This window comes from Calonectris borealis, chromosome 1 (genome assembly GCF_964195595.1).
Source record: "Calonectris borealis chromosome 1, bCalBor7.hap1.2, whole genome shotgun sequence".
In the NCBI taxonomy this organism is placed as follows: domain Eukaryota; kingdom Metazoa; phylum Chordata; class Aves; order Procellariiformes; family Procellariidae; genus Calonectris; species Calonectris borealis.
Genome location: NC_134312.1, coordinates 109672326 through 109689854, shown reverse-complemented (window position 1 = coordinate 109689854; position 17529 = coordinate 109672326). Strand labels below are relative to the sequence as shown.

Below are 17529 nucleotides of genomic sequence, written 5' to 3'. Positions count from 1 at the left end.
ACTAACCCTGCTAACGGCTCCCTTCCGCCTCCAAGCTGGATAAAAACCGCAGCAGCTTGCTCTTGCTCAGATATGACGGGCAATAGTCTTCCTTCCTCCTAATGATTTTAAGTTTCACAAAGCTATGGGACAAATTTAGGAATCCATGGTTTCCGAAAGCCCTCTTAAAGCAATACTTAAATGTATTACTTCAGCTACCGTAATCAGTTGCTTCCAGGGAACACATGATGAAGACAACCTTCTCTTAAAAAGGATACCTTAACCGAGCATATTTGCTTTTCCCTCCTCATGGAGGAACACATGCACAGTTTTCCCAATACAGCCCCAAATTCTACAAGTATTTCTGTGCACTGGTGAGCGAAATACTTTCACACAGTTTCATAACGTGGGAGAGTTCCTTTCTTAACCTAATTCTTTTCTATCCTGTCTGTGCATTCTTTTTCTGAACGTATTTAAATCCAATTTCTGTCTACTGGAAGTATCCCATCTCAACAGGAGAATTAAGAAAACAAATGCTGAAATCAAAATGAGGATCCATACTTGGTCACCTGGGGAATGCTGGATGGGCTACTGACTGGGTAATGAAGATGAAAACAAACAACCCTACTTCTGCCTTCCTCTCCAGCTCCCATTTTCTAAAGAATCAAATACTAACAGCCTCCATAAACCTCCCTCTTTCCTGAGGGTAGCGACAGCACTCCCCTCTCCTGAGTAAGGAGGGATTTCACTACCCACATCACACCACGACACCAATCATCCCCCCCTCGGGCACAGCCATGCTTTCAGAGCAGCCAGGGCCAACAGGAATGTCCATCAACTGTACAAGACCTTCAGAAGAGCAAGGTCGTTGGTTATCGTGATTTCAAAGGCCAAAAGTCTCATTTTGCAAGTCAGCCAGACAGAAAGAGAGGGGAAAGCACAAAAGAGACCTTTATGTGCAGTATTAGACAGACACGCACACGGAGCCTTGGCTGGTTTCAGTCTCCCTCCTCCAAGGCCAAAGTTTACCCAAAGAGCTACAAAAGGGACTACTCTCCAGCCTGGAGTTTGGATATTAGAAGCTAAAAGACTCTGGGAGAAAGAGATACAGATTCGAAACTGATGATTGCTCACAGAATGAGCAGCTTGTCTGCACTTCTCCTTCCACAGGCCAGCTCAATTACTCATACCCAAAGAGCTGCTCTGTCTAGCTTCTGACTTTTCTCCTGGATGGGCTGACTCACTGTAGAGACAGCTTCCCCTATTTCCCTGGGCTTACTTGTCCGTGACATTTCTCATTGGATCAAAATAAAACACTGAACTCATGATACAAAAATCATTGCCATAGCTGTGTATGAACAGAAAATGGGATGACTTGTCCTCACAGAAAGCTGAAATTGAAGAGAAGTTGTAAAAGAAAATTTCTGTTAACACCGGCATCTTCAAAAACTAGTTTTCAACTTAGCCCTGTTTCCCCCAAATAAAGATGGTTGAATTTCTTGAATTTCTATTTTATTTAGTGAGCCTTTAAAAGAAGCACTCTTACCTGCAAAGTAAACTGGGCAATTTGTCATGATCTGGAAGTATGGAAAAATGCTCTGACCACAAAAGCGGCACTTCATAATTTTATTCTTATGTCTTGTATAGTCAGCTCAGATCTTCCAGCGTATCAGAAGGATACTTCAATTCAGATGCCTGAAATTCTCCTTCAGAAGTACTAAAGCAATTACAGGAACCACCAGCAGAAGTCTCACCCAGAGGAGTTTTGATATATGAGCTGCCATGTTGAGAACAATGTAATTCGGGCTAAAATACCAACTCAGCCTGGGTCACTCACAAGCATGGTTCTGTTCTACAGCCTGAGAGCAGGAGAAAGGCTAGAAAGGTCGACAGCGATGAGAGAATCCCATCAGCATACACACCACCTATTACGATATAAAATGTGGTGCTTATGTTGTATTTTCTACCCATTTGCAGGTAGTCACACACAAGCACCTCATCTCCACTGGAGACAAGCTGTTTTTCTGAAAGTAGTAATAGTGGTCACAACTCGAAGATGGAGGAAGCCTCAATCCAGCAGCCACACATGCTGATGGAAAACTATGGGATTACTCCAATCACTTACTAAGAGCGGAATATTCCTTTAGCTAGTCTCTAATCAGGCAAGAGTGATGAAGTTCTTATACAATAAAGAAGAAAGTTAGATTAAGAAGTAAGCTCCTTTATATGGGGAGTATTTTCCAGAAAAGAACTCATAACCTAGCTGAAAACTATGTGGTTAACAAAAGCTTCCACTGCCATTAAAAAAAAAAAAAACAAAAAACAAACAAACAAACAAAAAAAAACAAAAAACAAACCCACACACTATCAAGGTCAACTCCAACTCACACTTCCATCAAATTATTCACCACCTCCACTTTTGCACCTCCCCAGTTCCTTAATTTTTATTAATCTATACCACCACCCTATATGTTTAGAAGTTTATTACCATTCATATTACAAGTGATTACATCTCTTTAATATTAAAAACCCTAAATCCTTGACTTCCATTTGCCTTCAGAAAGCGGATCAACACAACAGTTGCCTTTGACATGCAAGGGTTTTGGAGCAGACAACACAGGATTCTCGTTAGAAATGTTGTTTTCACATATACAGTGAAGACGTGCTGCCAGATACTACCACCACATGTGGTGTGCAATCAATTTATGTCACGGAGGGTTTATCTAGCATAACTTATGTCAGAAAAATACATTTCTAAATATCAGCTGATCCATGGTAACCTACTCCATGCAAGCTTTTAGTTTATAGCAAATGTAAAATAAAGATCTTCTCTTTATAATCCTTGGTCTTAGGATTCAAATCATACGTGCACTGTTGCAGCTTAATGAGTTACTGTAGAACAGTCTGAGACTAAACTCCTCTTTAAAAAAAAAAAAAAAATGTATCTCAGCTTGTCTACACAGTTTGCATTCCTGTCAGGAGTAGGTCTAAGGTCTTTTTCAGCATCTCAGCTGACACAGTAACTCATTAAGCTGCAACAGGTCACGTATGACTTGAATCCTAAGATATAGGAGTATAAAGAGGAGATCTCAATAGAAGTCATAACAGAAGTGGAAGAGTCTGAGACTAAACTCCTCTTTTTAATTAAAAAAAAACAAAAAGCAAAAAGCTTGTCTGCACAGTTTGCATTCCTGTCAGTTGGTTATAGATTATAGTATTAAATGTACATATACTACATGAAATTCATGCAGGTTTTTTTTGTTTTGTTTTAAAATATCTTCATGTTTTGTAAATTATTAATTGGGGATTTCTTTTTTTTTTTTTTAAAGTGAAAAAACGTCCGATTTTCAAGCAGTTATTCTACAAGTATCATCACTTTGCCTTCTCTCACAATCACTAATAAATTCAACATTAACCTAGCTTTAACATACTTTCACTTAAATTTTATAGTGTTAATGCAAACCTATGACTGTTCATTTTATAGCAATTAATAGTGGAATTCATTCATGAAACTGATCTACTGAAGTTTCCTATCTGACCAACTGATTTCTGTGTTCAAGGTCTGAGTTTGAAGAAAAAAAAAAAAGCTGATTTTTACCCAAAGTATTTGTCAGACACACAAGTTTCCTGTGATAGGCTGAAGGATGCATTTCATAAAGGTATTAAGAATAGTGCCACTTCTCCAAATCTATAGTTACCTGACTTCCATTTACATATGCCGATTTTGTAATACTCCTCTCATTTAGGCCACAGAACGCTTTAGTACTCACTGGCTCATCCTCATAAAGGTACTTCTTATTGTATACAGCCTTAGAGAATGCAAATGTTCTTAACTAAGCCATGGCTACTAAATAAACAAAAAAGTTTGCTTCTGAAAAAATTCTTTATGAGGGAAGAAACTGCTCATCAAAACAGTCTGGCTTAATGCATTCATGATGTTTATTCAACTGAAATTAACATGCAGAATTATTCAACTGTTTTACTAAGAAATATATTCTTGGTTTACAACATTATTATATAATAATGTGTGCTTCTGGTACATAAGATCCAGAGAGTTTGACATCGTTTGTAACTCTACAAAGCAATTTTAAGTTGTATATTGAAATCTGTGACAAAATACTAGTGTATATATAGTAAATGCACACACTATATCTATCTATCCATCCCCATACATCTTCTTTCTTTTCTAAAAAAACTTATCAATCTGTTTACTTAGGAAGTTTCTATCATTTAAATAAATGGTTCTTACCTGGTAATTGCCTAGGTCATTAAAATAATTACTGTGTTACTAACTTGTTACTTATACCAGGACAAGGCAGAGAGTAGGAACTTCAAACTTAAGTAGGCTGGGAAACTCAGCATGAGGGACAGAACTGAAGTAGCAATTGAACCCAGGGACAGGCAATAAACAACCACAGTGATGCAACCACTGGCACAGGGAGAGGAAAATGAAGGGGCAGGCCTGATGGGTTCAGTGGGCCAGTGCCAAGTATGGAAATCCAGCAGCAAGACTCCAAATTCCAACACACCAACAATATAAAAAAAAAAAAAAAAGAAAAAATTAAGTTGAGACTACATCAGTTTTGTTTATTACAAGCAGAGCTAAGCAAGATCCTATATTCTACAGTCTATTCTGTAATGCTAAATGTCGTGATGGTCTTGGGTTCCTACATGGAGATTTAAAGGAATTTTATTGGCTGTATATGCCCATTTTGGTTAAAACTGGATGGGGAAAGAATACACAGCATCCCAGCAGCTGCTTAGCCAACCCAAACAGCTCTACTGATGAAAGAGCTAGCAAATGTTAGCCACCACTATCTCACAGGAACTTCCTCATCTCAGCTGCATTTACACTGTCCTAGGATGATAACGTCTTAAACTAATGATTCTCAACTGACAGGGATGGGAAGGAGAGAGGTAGTCATGGAACAAAGGAAAAAATAAATGCAAGATGAAAGAAGGACCTCATGGTACAAGACTCCTGACATTTTGAAGCAGGGACCCTGCCATACTAAGCTGGAGACAATCCCAGGAACCTGGACGGAGATGACACAAATAATCCCTGAAATAGAAGGAAATGTCATGAAGACACACAGCAGTATCCAAGATAGGTGAGGTGACAGAAGAAACTAGTGTCAAATTCTACTCACAGAAACAATAAAATGCACAGCTATAGAATGAGAACTGACTAGGACTTGTGCCAAGAAGGATCTAGGAGCTACAACTGATTCATGTTCAACCTGCAATTCACATCATCACAGCTTTGAAGAAAATATGAAGAGTTACACTGAGGTATATCATCAGAGTAATACATGGACATTTATGGAGATTCACCCATTTTTCTTAAGAACTCAGCTGAAGTCTTGGTTATTGTTCTGAGTGCCACAGTTCTCTAATTGTTCTGCCTTTTTTGTGAAGATCCAGAAAAGAGAAAAAAAATTGACAACAGGTACAGGAAATGCATCCAAAGACTTGGAAAGAATTTGGGCTGTTCAGTTTAGATCTGAGAAAGCTCTGAGGGAACACTATCTTCGAGCATGCAACACTTCATCTAAGACAAAAGAAATGAAATGTACTATAATCCCCACAGGGGATAGCACAAAGAATAAAAGACTTACCTGAAGCAAGAGGGATTTAGGCAAGACATTAGGAGTCTAAAAGTAAGGACAGTGAAGCACCAAAACAAATTACTCTATAAGCTTTTCAGAGTCTCTAAAACGGAAGGGTTTTTAAGAAAAATGTTACATAAACATCACTTAGGGAGGTTTTAGGTGCAGTTAAGTCTACCTCATTGAAAAGGGTTGATTGAGGGACTTTTGAAACCTATGCAAAGGCTCAGACTTTAGGAACAGGAAGATATAAAAGCCAGGTCCCCAGAAGCAGTGAGGTCTACAACCCTCAAGTTGGGTGTGCGTGGTATTTTATAGTTACATTGTACTCTGTCCTTGTAAAAGGGATTGAAACCTTTTGTCTTGGCTGTGGAATCTGCAATTGCAAAAACTAGTAATTCAGTTTTTGTGAAAAAGAATTTTGAGTTTTCAAAAGAAGGGAGGGAGAGAATTTGTCTTGACAGCTATTTCATTTGAAGACAATACATCTTGTAAAATATATGTCTTCTCTTCATTCTGCTGCTTCCTTTAACCCTGGGTTCTGCAAGTTTCTCAAATAATGAGAAGGAAATGGATAAATGCTTAGCAATGCAATAGTTCTATTGTGCAGCCATAGATGAAAATACACTGAATTACTGCAAATGGAAAAAAAAAGGTTTCTAGAGAAATCAATAAAGTGAAAATATTAGAAAGTACTACTAAACAACTTTTTTTATTTTGCTTTAAGTGCAGTGCCTAGGATTTATGCTACTAAGCAGAACATTAAAGTGACCTTAGATAAAAAGAAATTCACTTGTACATTGCAACCCTAACAGTTAAGCACTTTCTCCTCACTAACGGATTGAAGAAAGGAAAGGAAAAAAGAAAAACTTTGCAAAGGGATCAGATAAAGCATGCATCATTCTTGACATGAGAAAGCTACACTTGCAGGTGCTTGCACATGCCACTTTGAAAGGACAAAAAGGAAGCATCATGAAAAACACCGATTGTGCAAGTCAGCCTTTGCTTTTAAAGATAGAGTAAATTTTATGCAAACTCGTCAATATTTTTGCAGCTGCTGAAATGTTGCATTTGCTAATAAGAAAAATGAGGTTTCCTTATACCTCCTAACATACAGAACGCAACTCTCAAACAGTTGAACGACCACTGTCACTTTTGGAAGAGCCAGTGCACAATCCACTAACTGCTGATTGTTAAGGTATGACTTATATACATTTTTATTTTACCCCTTAACTAAGTAACAATTTCAAAGAAATGTAGTCAGTCAAGCTCACAGAATACATCTGATATATCTTTATGCAAGGCATACATTCAAAAGTGACTGGAGGTTTTCTGCGGCATAAAAGACAGTTCTGATATTTTTCTGTAACTCCCTCTCATCCCCAGTTTGGATGACTTAACTTGGTGGGACCACGAAGCTCGGTGACTCATAACATCGTAAGTTCCAAATGCACAGAGGTAGTTAAGCAGTAAGGAACAGTAAGGGTGAGTTATAATTATCTTCATGTAATTATACCTACGTGGGATAGGAAAAGGGAGTCAAATTTGAAAGGCAAGATACTGTCAGCACTCAGCATAGTTACTGAGAAGTGCTAATAGCATTCTTCGCAGAAGGAAATGTGGATGGTTGGAGCTATCATTGCTGAATATGTTTCCCATCTATGCCGACCCTTCCATTCTCTTCTCGTAGGTCATCTGATGTCCGTCACCATACTCCCTTACATGACAGTACTTACCAATGCAGGGCCCTGGACCTTGTCCATTTTAAGCGTACTGCATTTTAAAAATTCATAATCGAAATAACTACAGACAAGCAGATCCCAACAAAAAGAACTGCAGGGTTCTGCAAGAAACTTTCACTAGATCTCTACAGATGGGAGGGGCTCTATGATCAGAGATTGGTTTAGACGTTTGTTCTGCTGTGGGTGCATGAGCCCTCCTACATGAAGAAAAGTTGGCCAAGATGCCTTTATCTCATAACGTGTTTTCAGTTTAACTAAAACAACAAAGGCTGGCAAAAGGCTCTCATCTTTGTTGACAATGAGGACCTCAGACACTAAAGATGTAAAAAAAAAAAAAATCTGCCTATTCCACAGCAGTTGACGCTTCTTGATTACTGACTTGTAGTGGTATGTAACTGTAAGGGATCTGGGTCTGCCTTCAGCCCTCCAGAAGAGAGAAGAGAATCCTGAAATTCAGCTTGGAATGTGCAACTCAAGACTTACTCTTTTTGGATTGACCATCAGTCATGGGTAATGTAGACTCTGCAGGCTTGATTCTTCCCTCTCATATCCCTTGTCACCTCATATCTTCAATAAGGTTGCATAGCACAGTAAGTGACAGCAAAACTAAACACTTCTATTAATGGGATTGCTAATAAATCTAATTAAACACAGACTGCAAGAGAATCTAGTTTACTATTCCACTGCCATAGTAGATCTTCAGTACTGGAGACTATGACAACAGTGCTAAGTTTGTTGAAAATAGTCCCCATTTCTTCAATGTTAATCTTCTGACATTGAAAATTAAATACATGTGGGGTTTTGTGTATGGTTTTTTTCCAAGGGGGGGGGAGGGGGACACCCACAAAAAAACCCAAACCACACCTCACAACTTAGTGGGAGGATAATATAACTACCTTTAATGCACTCAGGGCATTTTATACAGGGTTGCTAGTAATACCAAGGATTAAAATGCAGTTTTCAGATCTGAGATGTTGATAATAAACTCATCTCTAATAAAAAAAAAGTTTTGTTTTTTTTTTTTAAAAAAAAAAAAGATGTTTATGTCAAGGTACCAGAGCCAAAAAGACAATGGTACAACTTACAAGGAGATCTAAACTTCTTTACAATGGTGCCACCGTAGCCACCCCAATATTAGTGAAACCAAGGGAAAAAAAATCCTACTGTGGGTGAAGCTAAATAATTCTACTCATTTAATAAAAGCCACATAGATGTACTACATATATGGTCAAAGGATCAATACATAATTAAAATATTCTACATCTATGTTTAGAACGTTGGAATGTAAATACAGTATCAAGAAACTCAGATTTTACAGAAATCAATCCCACTACAAAACTTCCTTTGACTTTTTCTTTCATGTTATTTCCCATATTTATTTGCAGAACACATTTAACATGTTTAACACATTTAACATATTCCGCCCCCCATAAAAAAAACTATGCACTTAAGCAAAGGAATAGAACCTGCAAGGCTCAGAGAAATACAGGTTGTGGGACCTCTTGCATCAATTAAATAAAATTGTTTAAAATTAAATATATTTAATGTTAATTTCACATATAAAATACCTACTCTTTTGCTAGAAAATGCAGACCTAACCTCTTGCTTCTCCCTTTGGGAAAGTTATCCCTGTCAGGGAAAAGCTACTCTTATGCGTATCAAGCTTTAGCATATTAAGACAGACATTCATAAACTCTTCTCCAATTTTCTTTTATTTTGATGGAAGAGTACCCAGCTTTTGCCAGTAATTATTTACTGCATGGCCCCAAAATAAATCCTATAATAGAGGGGGAAAAAAAAGGAAAAAAAAAAAAGATTGAAAACCCAGTTATTCACCCTCTGATCAGTACCATACATACATGTAAAGGTAATGCTTAAGGATAGCTCAAATAAATACAAAAAAACCCACTGAAATAAAGGAAAGAAAGAATATATAATGGTCTAAAAATTGATAAGTAAGAATTATCAGCAGATTAACAGTCATCTCACAGGCAAGTTTTCAGTTTCCTTGCCTCTAAACTAAACTTACGAAAAGAAAAAATACCTACTGGTGTCTGCCTGGCTGCCCACGCTGATGTATCTGTCATTTCCAGGAAGGGCTGTTTGATAGTAAGTTGCCTCCTCTAGCTGGGGAACCTTGGCATTCTTCGCGGTGAGGAAAGCCACAGCCAACTCCAGATTACCATTGCTGTCCTTTAAGCATCAACAAAACAAGAAGCGAGAGTCCCCTCAACCTTTTTTAATTTTTCTTAACAGCAAAGGACAACATTACAAGCGACTTATAAGACCAATGACACATTGTATTTTCAGGTGAAATATTGGTTAGAAAAGAAGGTTTCCAAACTTGACATATTCTGCATACTTCACTATTTTTAACCAAAATAAACATAAAACATCTTATAAAAATTTACTTTGGTAGAATTCCACTTATTTCAGAAAAAAATTAAAGGTCTTGTACTGTAGGTCAAGCCCTCAACAAACATAATTAGCACGCTCTCACAGACTTCAACAGCAGTCAGATGAATTCTTCTGAAAATCTATCATTTCATTTTTAAAGCCAGAAATACTGGCTTTTGAGGGGCAGTTGTGTACATGATTTATGCTGAATCTGAAGCAACAACTATGTATGTATTTTTAATATAATTTTATATTCTATATATTATATATATTTAATATAATTTAAATTCACTAAATCCTCATTTACCATGTATAAATGGCTAAAAAGCTCTGCTTGAGGGAGACAAGGCATTTTTAAAATTTTATTTTATTTATATATATATCTGAACGCAGAGACCTGCCATTCTTTACTTGCATCAAAGAACTTTCTGTACTGTGAAAGAATTTACAATGGTTGGAAAAAAAAAACACACACAACAAAACAGTGAAACAGTAGCAAATTAGCAACAGGTGGCAAGTTCAAGGAGAGTTTTTCATTCTGCATATTGAGCAGGACCTGCCCACGATAGAAAACTTAACTACATCTTGACAAGAAAACAACACTTAACTCATCAGGAGTTGACCAGCTGTACTAGCACCAAGGTATCTCAAAACACTTTAGCCAAAGGTTAAAGGCAAGTCATACCATTCCTGTCTTTTCATTTTTGAGCACCAGGTTAATTTTTATGCCAGTACCAAAACAGATCAAGATTCCTTCTAAAGTGAACAAGCCATCATTATTAGCTTTTTTTCCCCTGAAATAAATCTAAAAAGTATTCAAGCTGGGAATGGAAGGGAAGGAAGGGAAGATGAGAGTAAGAAAGGGTGGGGTTTATGGCTTTCACAGGCAGTTAAGATGCATAGATGCAGCTACAAGTCAGACACATCCATCTTACCTTCAGTGCCTGTTGTAGTACCTGGATGTCATTGATACCAGTGATCTCCCTCAGCTGATTTAAAAAGGTTTGCTGGTGCTAGAAACAAAAACAGATCATCAAAATAAGATAAGAGCCAAATAACAGCAAAACCAATTACTTAAAAGAGTATGCTTCTCTACAAACATCAGAAGTATCTCCATATAAGCTTTTTGCACCACAAAGGGGTAGAGCCTTTGTTATTCAAGTTTGTCTTAGTTTCTGCAACTTGGGCACTTTTAATTCCCAAATATAATGGTTTTGGTTGGTTGGTTTTAGTGGTTTGTTTTTTTTTTAAAAAAAAAAAAACAACCAAAAAATTGATGATGGGTGAGTTTATGCAATCTGGGTTTGAGGACCCTATATAAAGCCACAATTGGCCCTCCTAAACAACTAAAACTCCATAGCTGGGTCTTCAAAGGCAGCAGGGAAAATAGTTGACTGAATTCCCATCAAAACCAATTTCTTGAACTCCCAATTATTCTCAATCCCACTATTTCCTTAACATACACAATTCCCAGCCATTCCAACCTCAAAACTAAGCAATTAATCCTTAATTTCTTTTAGGTGTTTTACGAGAAGTACTATAAAAATATCCACACAAAACAGAGTTTCTCGAGACTACAGCAAAACCTTAGGAATCTGTCTTGACCGCCTTCCTAGACCAGTGGAATCCAGCTCTCCCAAATCACAACATCAGTCAGCATCTATGACTGAGTTTCAAGTAACACTTAGGAGTTAGAAAAGAATAAGAGGTTGTGGGTTTCTTAAATATTCAATTCATATGAATTTTGAGGCTTGCTTTTTTTTTTAATTAAATAAAAATCTGGTCCCAGTCCTGTTTAGAGCCAACAGATGACTCCCTCCACTCATGCTCATATACCACATCACAGAAGCAAAAAGCAGGCACTAGGCTGGAACAATCCTTGAACTCCAGTTAACCATTAAAACCATCTTAACCATTAAAACCATGAAAACACAGAGGACTGACCATTGTTCCATACTAACAAATTCCATTCTTCCTTTGGCAGATGGGAAAAGGACAAAAGCTTGGTGGTATTTGCAAGTGTTTTTTCTTTTTTATTGTTTGTCCACCACATCCTGAACTCAAAACAGTAATTTCATCTATAAAAGACAAGATTTTTCTAAAGTACAGGGTTTTGTTTGCTAGACAAAAAGCATATTTCCTATCAGTGACAAATAAATGTTCTCATGTTACTCTCCAAATTCAATTAAAAAAAAACCCCAACTATAATTATCTTATGGCTACTTCTAAAATACTTTTCTTTAAAACGAATTATTTGGAATCAAATATTCAAATACCCTTATCCTCTCCTTATCACAGCTTTGTATAGAAGAGGAAATTAAGAGCTGCATGAATGCTGAATTCCCCAGTGTGAAATTAACCTGGCAGGCACTACTTCATGCCCTAATAAGTTGAAATAGAAGGCGTATAGTTCAGGATGTTTATGAATAACATACACAATCTTCCCTTCATTTATGATCCTAAGGGACACTGCTAACAATCGAATTTCCCTTTTTCCCCCCCCCCTTTTCTTTTTAAAAACCCTGCTATTGGCACAAGAAAAGTGAAGCGATGCAGGAAAACACACTCCCACTCTATCCCTATCCCTCACCCCCTCATTTGTTTACTCTGTGCATTTCATAGCACTGTACAAAGGCAGGACTTGTTTCTCCTATAAAGTTGCTTTCCTGCCCCTGGGTCTGGCAAGAAGCAAAGAAAAGAAATAGAGTATTTGGGAAATGTAATTACAACAGCATTAAAACTAGCAGGAGCAATTCAAGGGCAGTGCATGGCAGCAAAATAGATTTCTTTTTGTATTTGCTACCAACATGATGGTTAATAAAATGGAAAACAGTTTAACTATAAATTATTGTAACAAGTTATAACAGATTTCTGTATCTTCCACAATATATACAACACTTGGAAAGGCTGACTGGAGGATATTCATTGTTCACAGAGATTGGGAAAAGACAGAAGAGACATAGTTTACCAACAAACAATCTCTTAGCAGTTCAAAATATTGGCTGTTAATTTATGAGCACAGCTGCGACTTATAAACCTAGACATCTGTAGTTTATATCCAATTTCAGTATTCCAGTGTAAGCTGTGGTTCGAGGCCCCCTTCCCAAGAACATACACATTTAACAGATCAGAACCAGACCCAGAGATGCTCCTTTCTCATCAAGAGATTATTTAAGTACTTAAATATACTTTTTTAAGGCCAAGAGTTTAAGGCACTCAGCTCCAAAATTTCTAACCGGTAATTAAGTGAACAACACAGAGAACCCGTAAGAATCCTAGTTACACGTGACAGAAATTAAGAGGAAAATTAACAGTTATCCTGAATACCTCAAATGGAGCTAAACTGCTTTGGGGCCACAAACACCTGATTTAGACATTACTGGCTTTTCAGGTAAATGTGAACAAGCTGCCATTAATCTCTAATTAAGTTATTTTAAATCACACAGAAGTTAAAGAATGACGATACTCTTCCCATCCTAGAAGGAGGAGGAAAAAGATAAAAACAAAGCAACAAAAAAAAAGTATAATTTAAGTTATTTTCACCTGATCAAGGTGTTCTCTTAATACCTGCTAATAGACTAACAGGTCTTCAGAAACAATTCTGAAACTGCATACGGCAGCTAAAAACTCCTTAACATGGTATTAGACTGGTGGCCTTCTCTTCCATGCGTTCACTGCTCTCCCCTCGTCCTCTCAAATCTGACATAATTGCACCATCTTTACTGTGTACAGACCTTTCTTGCAACTGCATGTTTAACTTTGCCGTTATTCTCCTTTACTATTAAATTGACAATACTTTATCACTCATGAAACTGTATTAATACAGGTAATCCTGTTTCTTTTCATTACAGATGACAGTGCAGGCAGTTACTACCAAATCCTTTCCTCATTCATTAGAGGGTGAGATCAAATTTTCTTTTTCTTTTCACTTAAGAAATTTAAGAAACACAATTGTACTCATATTCAGAAAGCTGAGATTAAAGTTACATCAAGAATGAAGTAATTTAGTGCATCTGCACTAGACTGCCAAAGTCAAAACGAGTGAAGCTTATTTGTTTTGAATTATATTCCTTCAGTACATGTTGTTGTGGCATATAGGATAACTTTTAAAAAAGATTTTATTTTACTATTACCCATGACTGAAGTTTGGAGATCAATTTCTAATGCAACTGCTAAACAATTACGTCTCTACTGTATTGTAACTGATATTTAATAGAATACTTAGGACACACTTCTACACACAAAGCGAGCCACCCTCCTTACTCCTATTAATGCTCTGCCCGATTACATCTACCCTAGAAGCTTTACTCTTCTGGGAGCTTGGGCTATCTTGAGTTGAAGTGACTGTAGCATATAGACCCTCCAATATCCACGAACACTAATGTAGCTATTCTAAACAATTATGATCATAATTCACTCAAAGGCTTACCAAAAATACCCATAAAAGCTCACACTGTGCTAAAGCAAAGCTAAAAAATGAAGAAGGCACCTATACTAATACATGTTAATTAAATCAGGTCATCGAGGGAGATTTAGAACACAACTAGCAGTCCTAACATAAAGAAGTTGTTTCCTTTTTTCACGCAGCTCTTTCCTGATTCCCTATTTTTTCCAACCTTACATTAGTAGAGGTTCAAATTCTGAATTATACCTCACCGCACTTTAATTCAATTTAATAAGCAACCTCTCTCTTCAAATGCAGATCCAAAGAGATTATTCCAACAGAACCAAGTGCAACTACTGGTGCAAAAAAACCCACTTCAGTTCTTTCAGAGCTTATTTGCCTGTACCCATTTCTGTTTGCCATCCTTTCCTCAAATTTAGATGACAGATTCCATAGTTTACCTATAGCACAGATCCTCCAGTTTAGTGAGCCAATACTGCATGTGTATCTGTAGTGTACATGCACCACCAAATGTGGTACGTTATACATGCACACACACATATAACACATATACACACACATAATCCATGTAGCTTGAATTGCATTTGACTCAAGTCTAAAAAGGCTCCAGGACTTGGTCTACGACACCAGACTCTGCTGGTGCAAGTGCTGCAGAGCACCCACCCAAGTCCCTGGCCAGGCGAAGGAGATGGTCTGTTGGTGCTATAGCTGCCTTAAGGTCCAGCTGCTCACACCCCTCAGTCCCAGCAGATCACGCAGCAATCAGTTCCCCGGGGCTTTCATGCACGAGCTATTCCCAGCCTTCCCCCTTCCTCTGGCTCCCCGAGGTATGTATCTCCAGGCTTTCAGCTTTTGGAAGATTTTAACTAACAGGAAATTCTCCCGTTTTCCTGGACGGAAGCCAGACTTGTGTATTAGGAATGCATGCCCTTATTTCCAATTCTTTCCTTTTTCAGCCATCCCTCCCTTCCTCTCAGGAAATGCCCAATTAAGATTATCTGGTTTATAACCTCACACAATAGCATATTCAGTAGCTGTGCCAGCGCTAGTAAAGCAGAAAAGGATCTACACTATTATCTGCTTAGGGGATACTGTGCCCAAATTAGTTCCACGACAGTACTGTAAACTCTGATAACTTACCAAAATCAGAGCAAAAAGCTAAATTACACAAATTCTTTTTTGGACGAGGTAAATATCAGAAGTTGACTAATTCTGAATTATACTGCAGATAAATTTGGGGAAAAAAATTAGCCACCTTTTGATCTGTTTATTTTCTCATCTCTGTAGCTTCTGAATAAGTACATGTAAGCTTTGGCTTTATTAATGGCAACATCCAAATATTTGTATTTGCAACACAAGCACTTTCAAACTTAGAAGATAAAACAACCCATTTCGGTTTCCAAGCACAGAAAAAGTCGTATGTTTAGTAATAAATGAGGTGGTCCAACCACTACCAGGAGAAAACAGGGCCTACTACCTCACTATGCAGTTCATTTAAATAGTACATAATGAAAATGAACTATGGGAATCCCTTCCTTCAAGGGATGAATGCTTGCACTAGAAACAAAAAGAGAGAGGGAAAATGCAAATGACAAGAGCAGCTTCTTGACTCAGTCCCTCCACACAAAACCCACTTACTTTACTTTCCGGTGCAACACAGATTCATAAGAGCTATTTGTTGGAGGAAAACCCAAATGACATTGCACAAAATATCTTACATTAAAGACAATTTTAATGTAACCTGAGCTGCAGAGGACCTGCTAATGGTACGTTTGCAGACAAGTAGCTAATAAGCTAGTTTCCTCATACAATGTTGCTGTAATGAGAAGAACACTGAGAGATTAGAGGAATTTAATCCTCTACAAAAAGGCTTTAAGTTTCTGCTACAAACAAATAAACAAAAAATCGTTAACGTACAAAGGACGAGCATATTAAAGACCCTCAATTACTACTGTGAATATCATTTTCTGCCACATTAATCAGATCTCCCAGGAACAGATAAAAGGCCCACATACACTGCTGAGCATTATGGCTTCCAGCAACACAGATACATTGACCATCTTCTAAATAAGCTGTTGGTCAAGTTCCAAATAGGCAAATAAAAACTAACTCCTTCCATGAAGATACTAAGTTGAAACACAGGGAAAACACAAGCAACTCCAGAAGGCTTTGTTGCATGTTTTTGCTCTTACCATCTCTGTCCTCAAGATTTTTCTCTCTGTGTGTGCAGAGTAAACATACATAGATAAATATGTAGATTAAAAATGGGTATATGTATATAGATATTTTTAAAAGCAGTGTTTTGCTAGTGCAAAGACCAACTTAAATCTCTGCACTGGCTTTAACTTGGTCATTTTTACAGTACCTCCTAAGCAGAATTAGGTTCCTGTGCTGGTTTTGGCTGGGGTAAAATTAATTTCCTTCATAGTAGCTAGTATGGGGGGAGGTTTTGGATTTGTGCTGAAACAGTGTTGATAACACAGGGATGTTTTCGTTACTGCTGAGCAGTGCTTACACAGAGTCAAGGCCTTTTCTGCTCCTCACCCCACCCCACCAGCGAGGAGGCTGGGGGTGCACAAGAAGCTGAGAGGGGACACAGCCGGGACAGCTGACCCCAACTGACCAAAGGGGTATCCCATACCATATGACGTCCTGCTCAGCATATAAAGCTGGGGGAAGAAGAAGGAAGGGGGGGACGTTCAGAGTGATGGTGTTTGTCTTCCCAAGTGACCGTTACGTGTGATGGAGCCCTGCTTTCCTGGAGATGGCTGAACACCTGCCTGCCCATGGGAGGTAGTGAATGAATTCCTTGTTTTGCTTTGCTTGCGTGCATGGCTTTTGCTTTATCTATTAAACTGTCTTTATCTCAACCCACGGGTTTTCTCACTTTCACTCTTCTGATTCTCTCCCCCATCCCACCAGGGGGAGTGAGCGAGCAGCTGTGTGGGGCTTAGTTGCCAGCTGGAGTTAAACCGGCTGGAGTTAAACCACGACAGCTCCCTTGCCTGGTATCTGCTAACGGGTTTCCTTTTGTTCAGTCATGAAAAGAGAAACCTCTTACATGACATTGTATCCTCTAACAAAGTAGGTAAAGATATGTTTTTATACACACACAAATGCAAAATGCATCTCAGCTTTGGCTTGGATAAAATCACCTGTGGAGAGCAAAGCACGTGCACAGAGACTGCAGATTTTTAGTCCGGGACTGGTCTGCAGAGACTGCCAAAACCTGCCAATTACAGCAGCAGCTTGTGCAAAGTGGGTAACTACCCACCTGCAACTGGACTGAGAGCAAACTTACTTCAAGGAAGCAAAAGGACACACTATGGCAGTAACTTTCAGCCCACAACAGCCTGGACCAAAAGTTTAATGGGGAAGAGGCTTGAGTGCATTACTT

At 38.1% G+C, this 17529-nt stretch overlaps 1 protein-coding gene across 10 annotated transcripts in view; it reads right to left on the bottom strand.

The window, feature by feature from the left end:
- USP25 (ubiquitin specific peptidase 25) overlaps positions 1-17529 on the bottom strand; it is a 110893-nt gene that overhangs the window by 77529 nt on the left and 15835 nt on the right. For all 10 annotated transcript variants that reach the window (XR_012676764.1, XR_012676774.1, XM_075170517.1 and 7 more), the window contains exons 2-3: positions 10663-10740; positions 9379-9523 (exon numbers count right to left, since the gene is read on the bottom strand). Coding sequence is in view for 6 of the 10 variants with exons in the window: in XM_075170517.1 (XP_075026618.1) it covers positions 9379-9523; positions 10663-10740 (223 nt within the window). In the remaining 4 variants the exon portion in view is untranslated. The remainder of the gene's footprint in view (positions 1-9378; positions 9524-10662; positions 10741-17529) is intronic.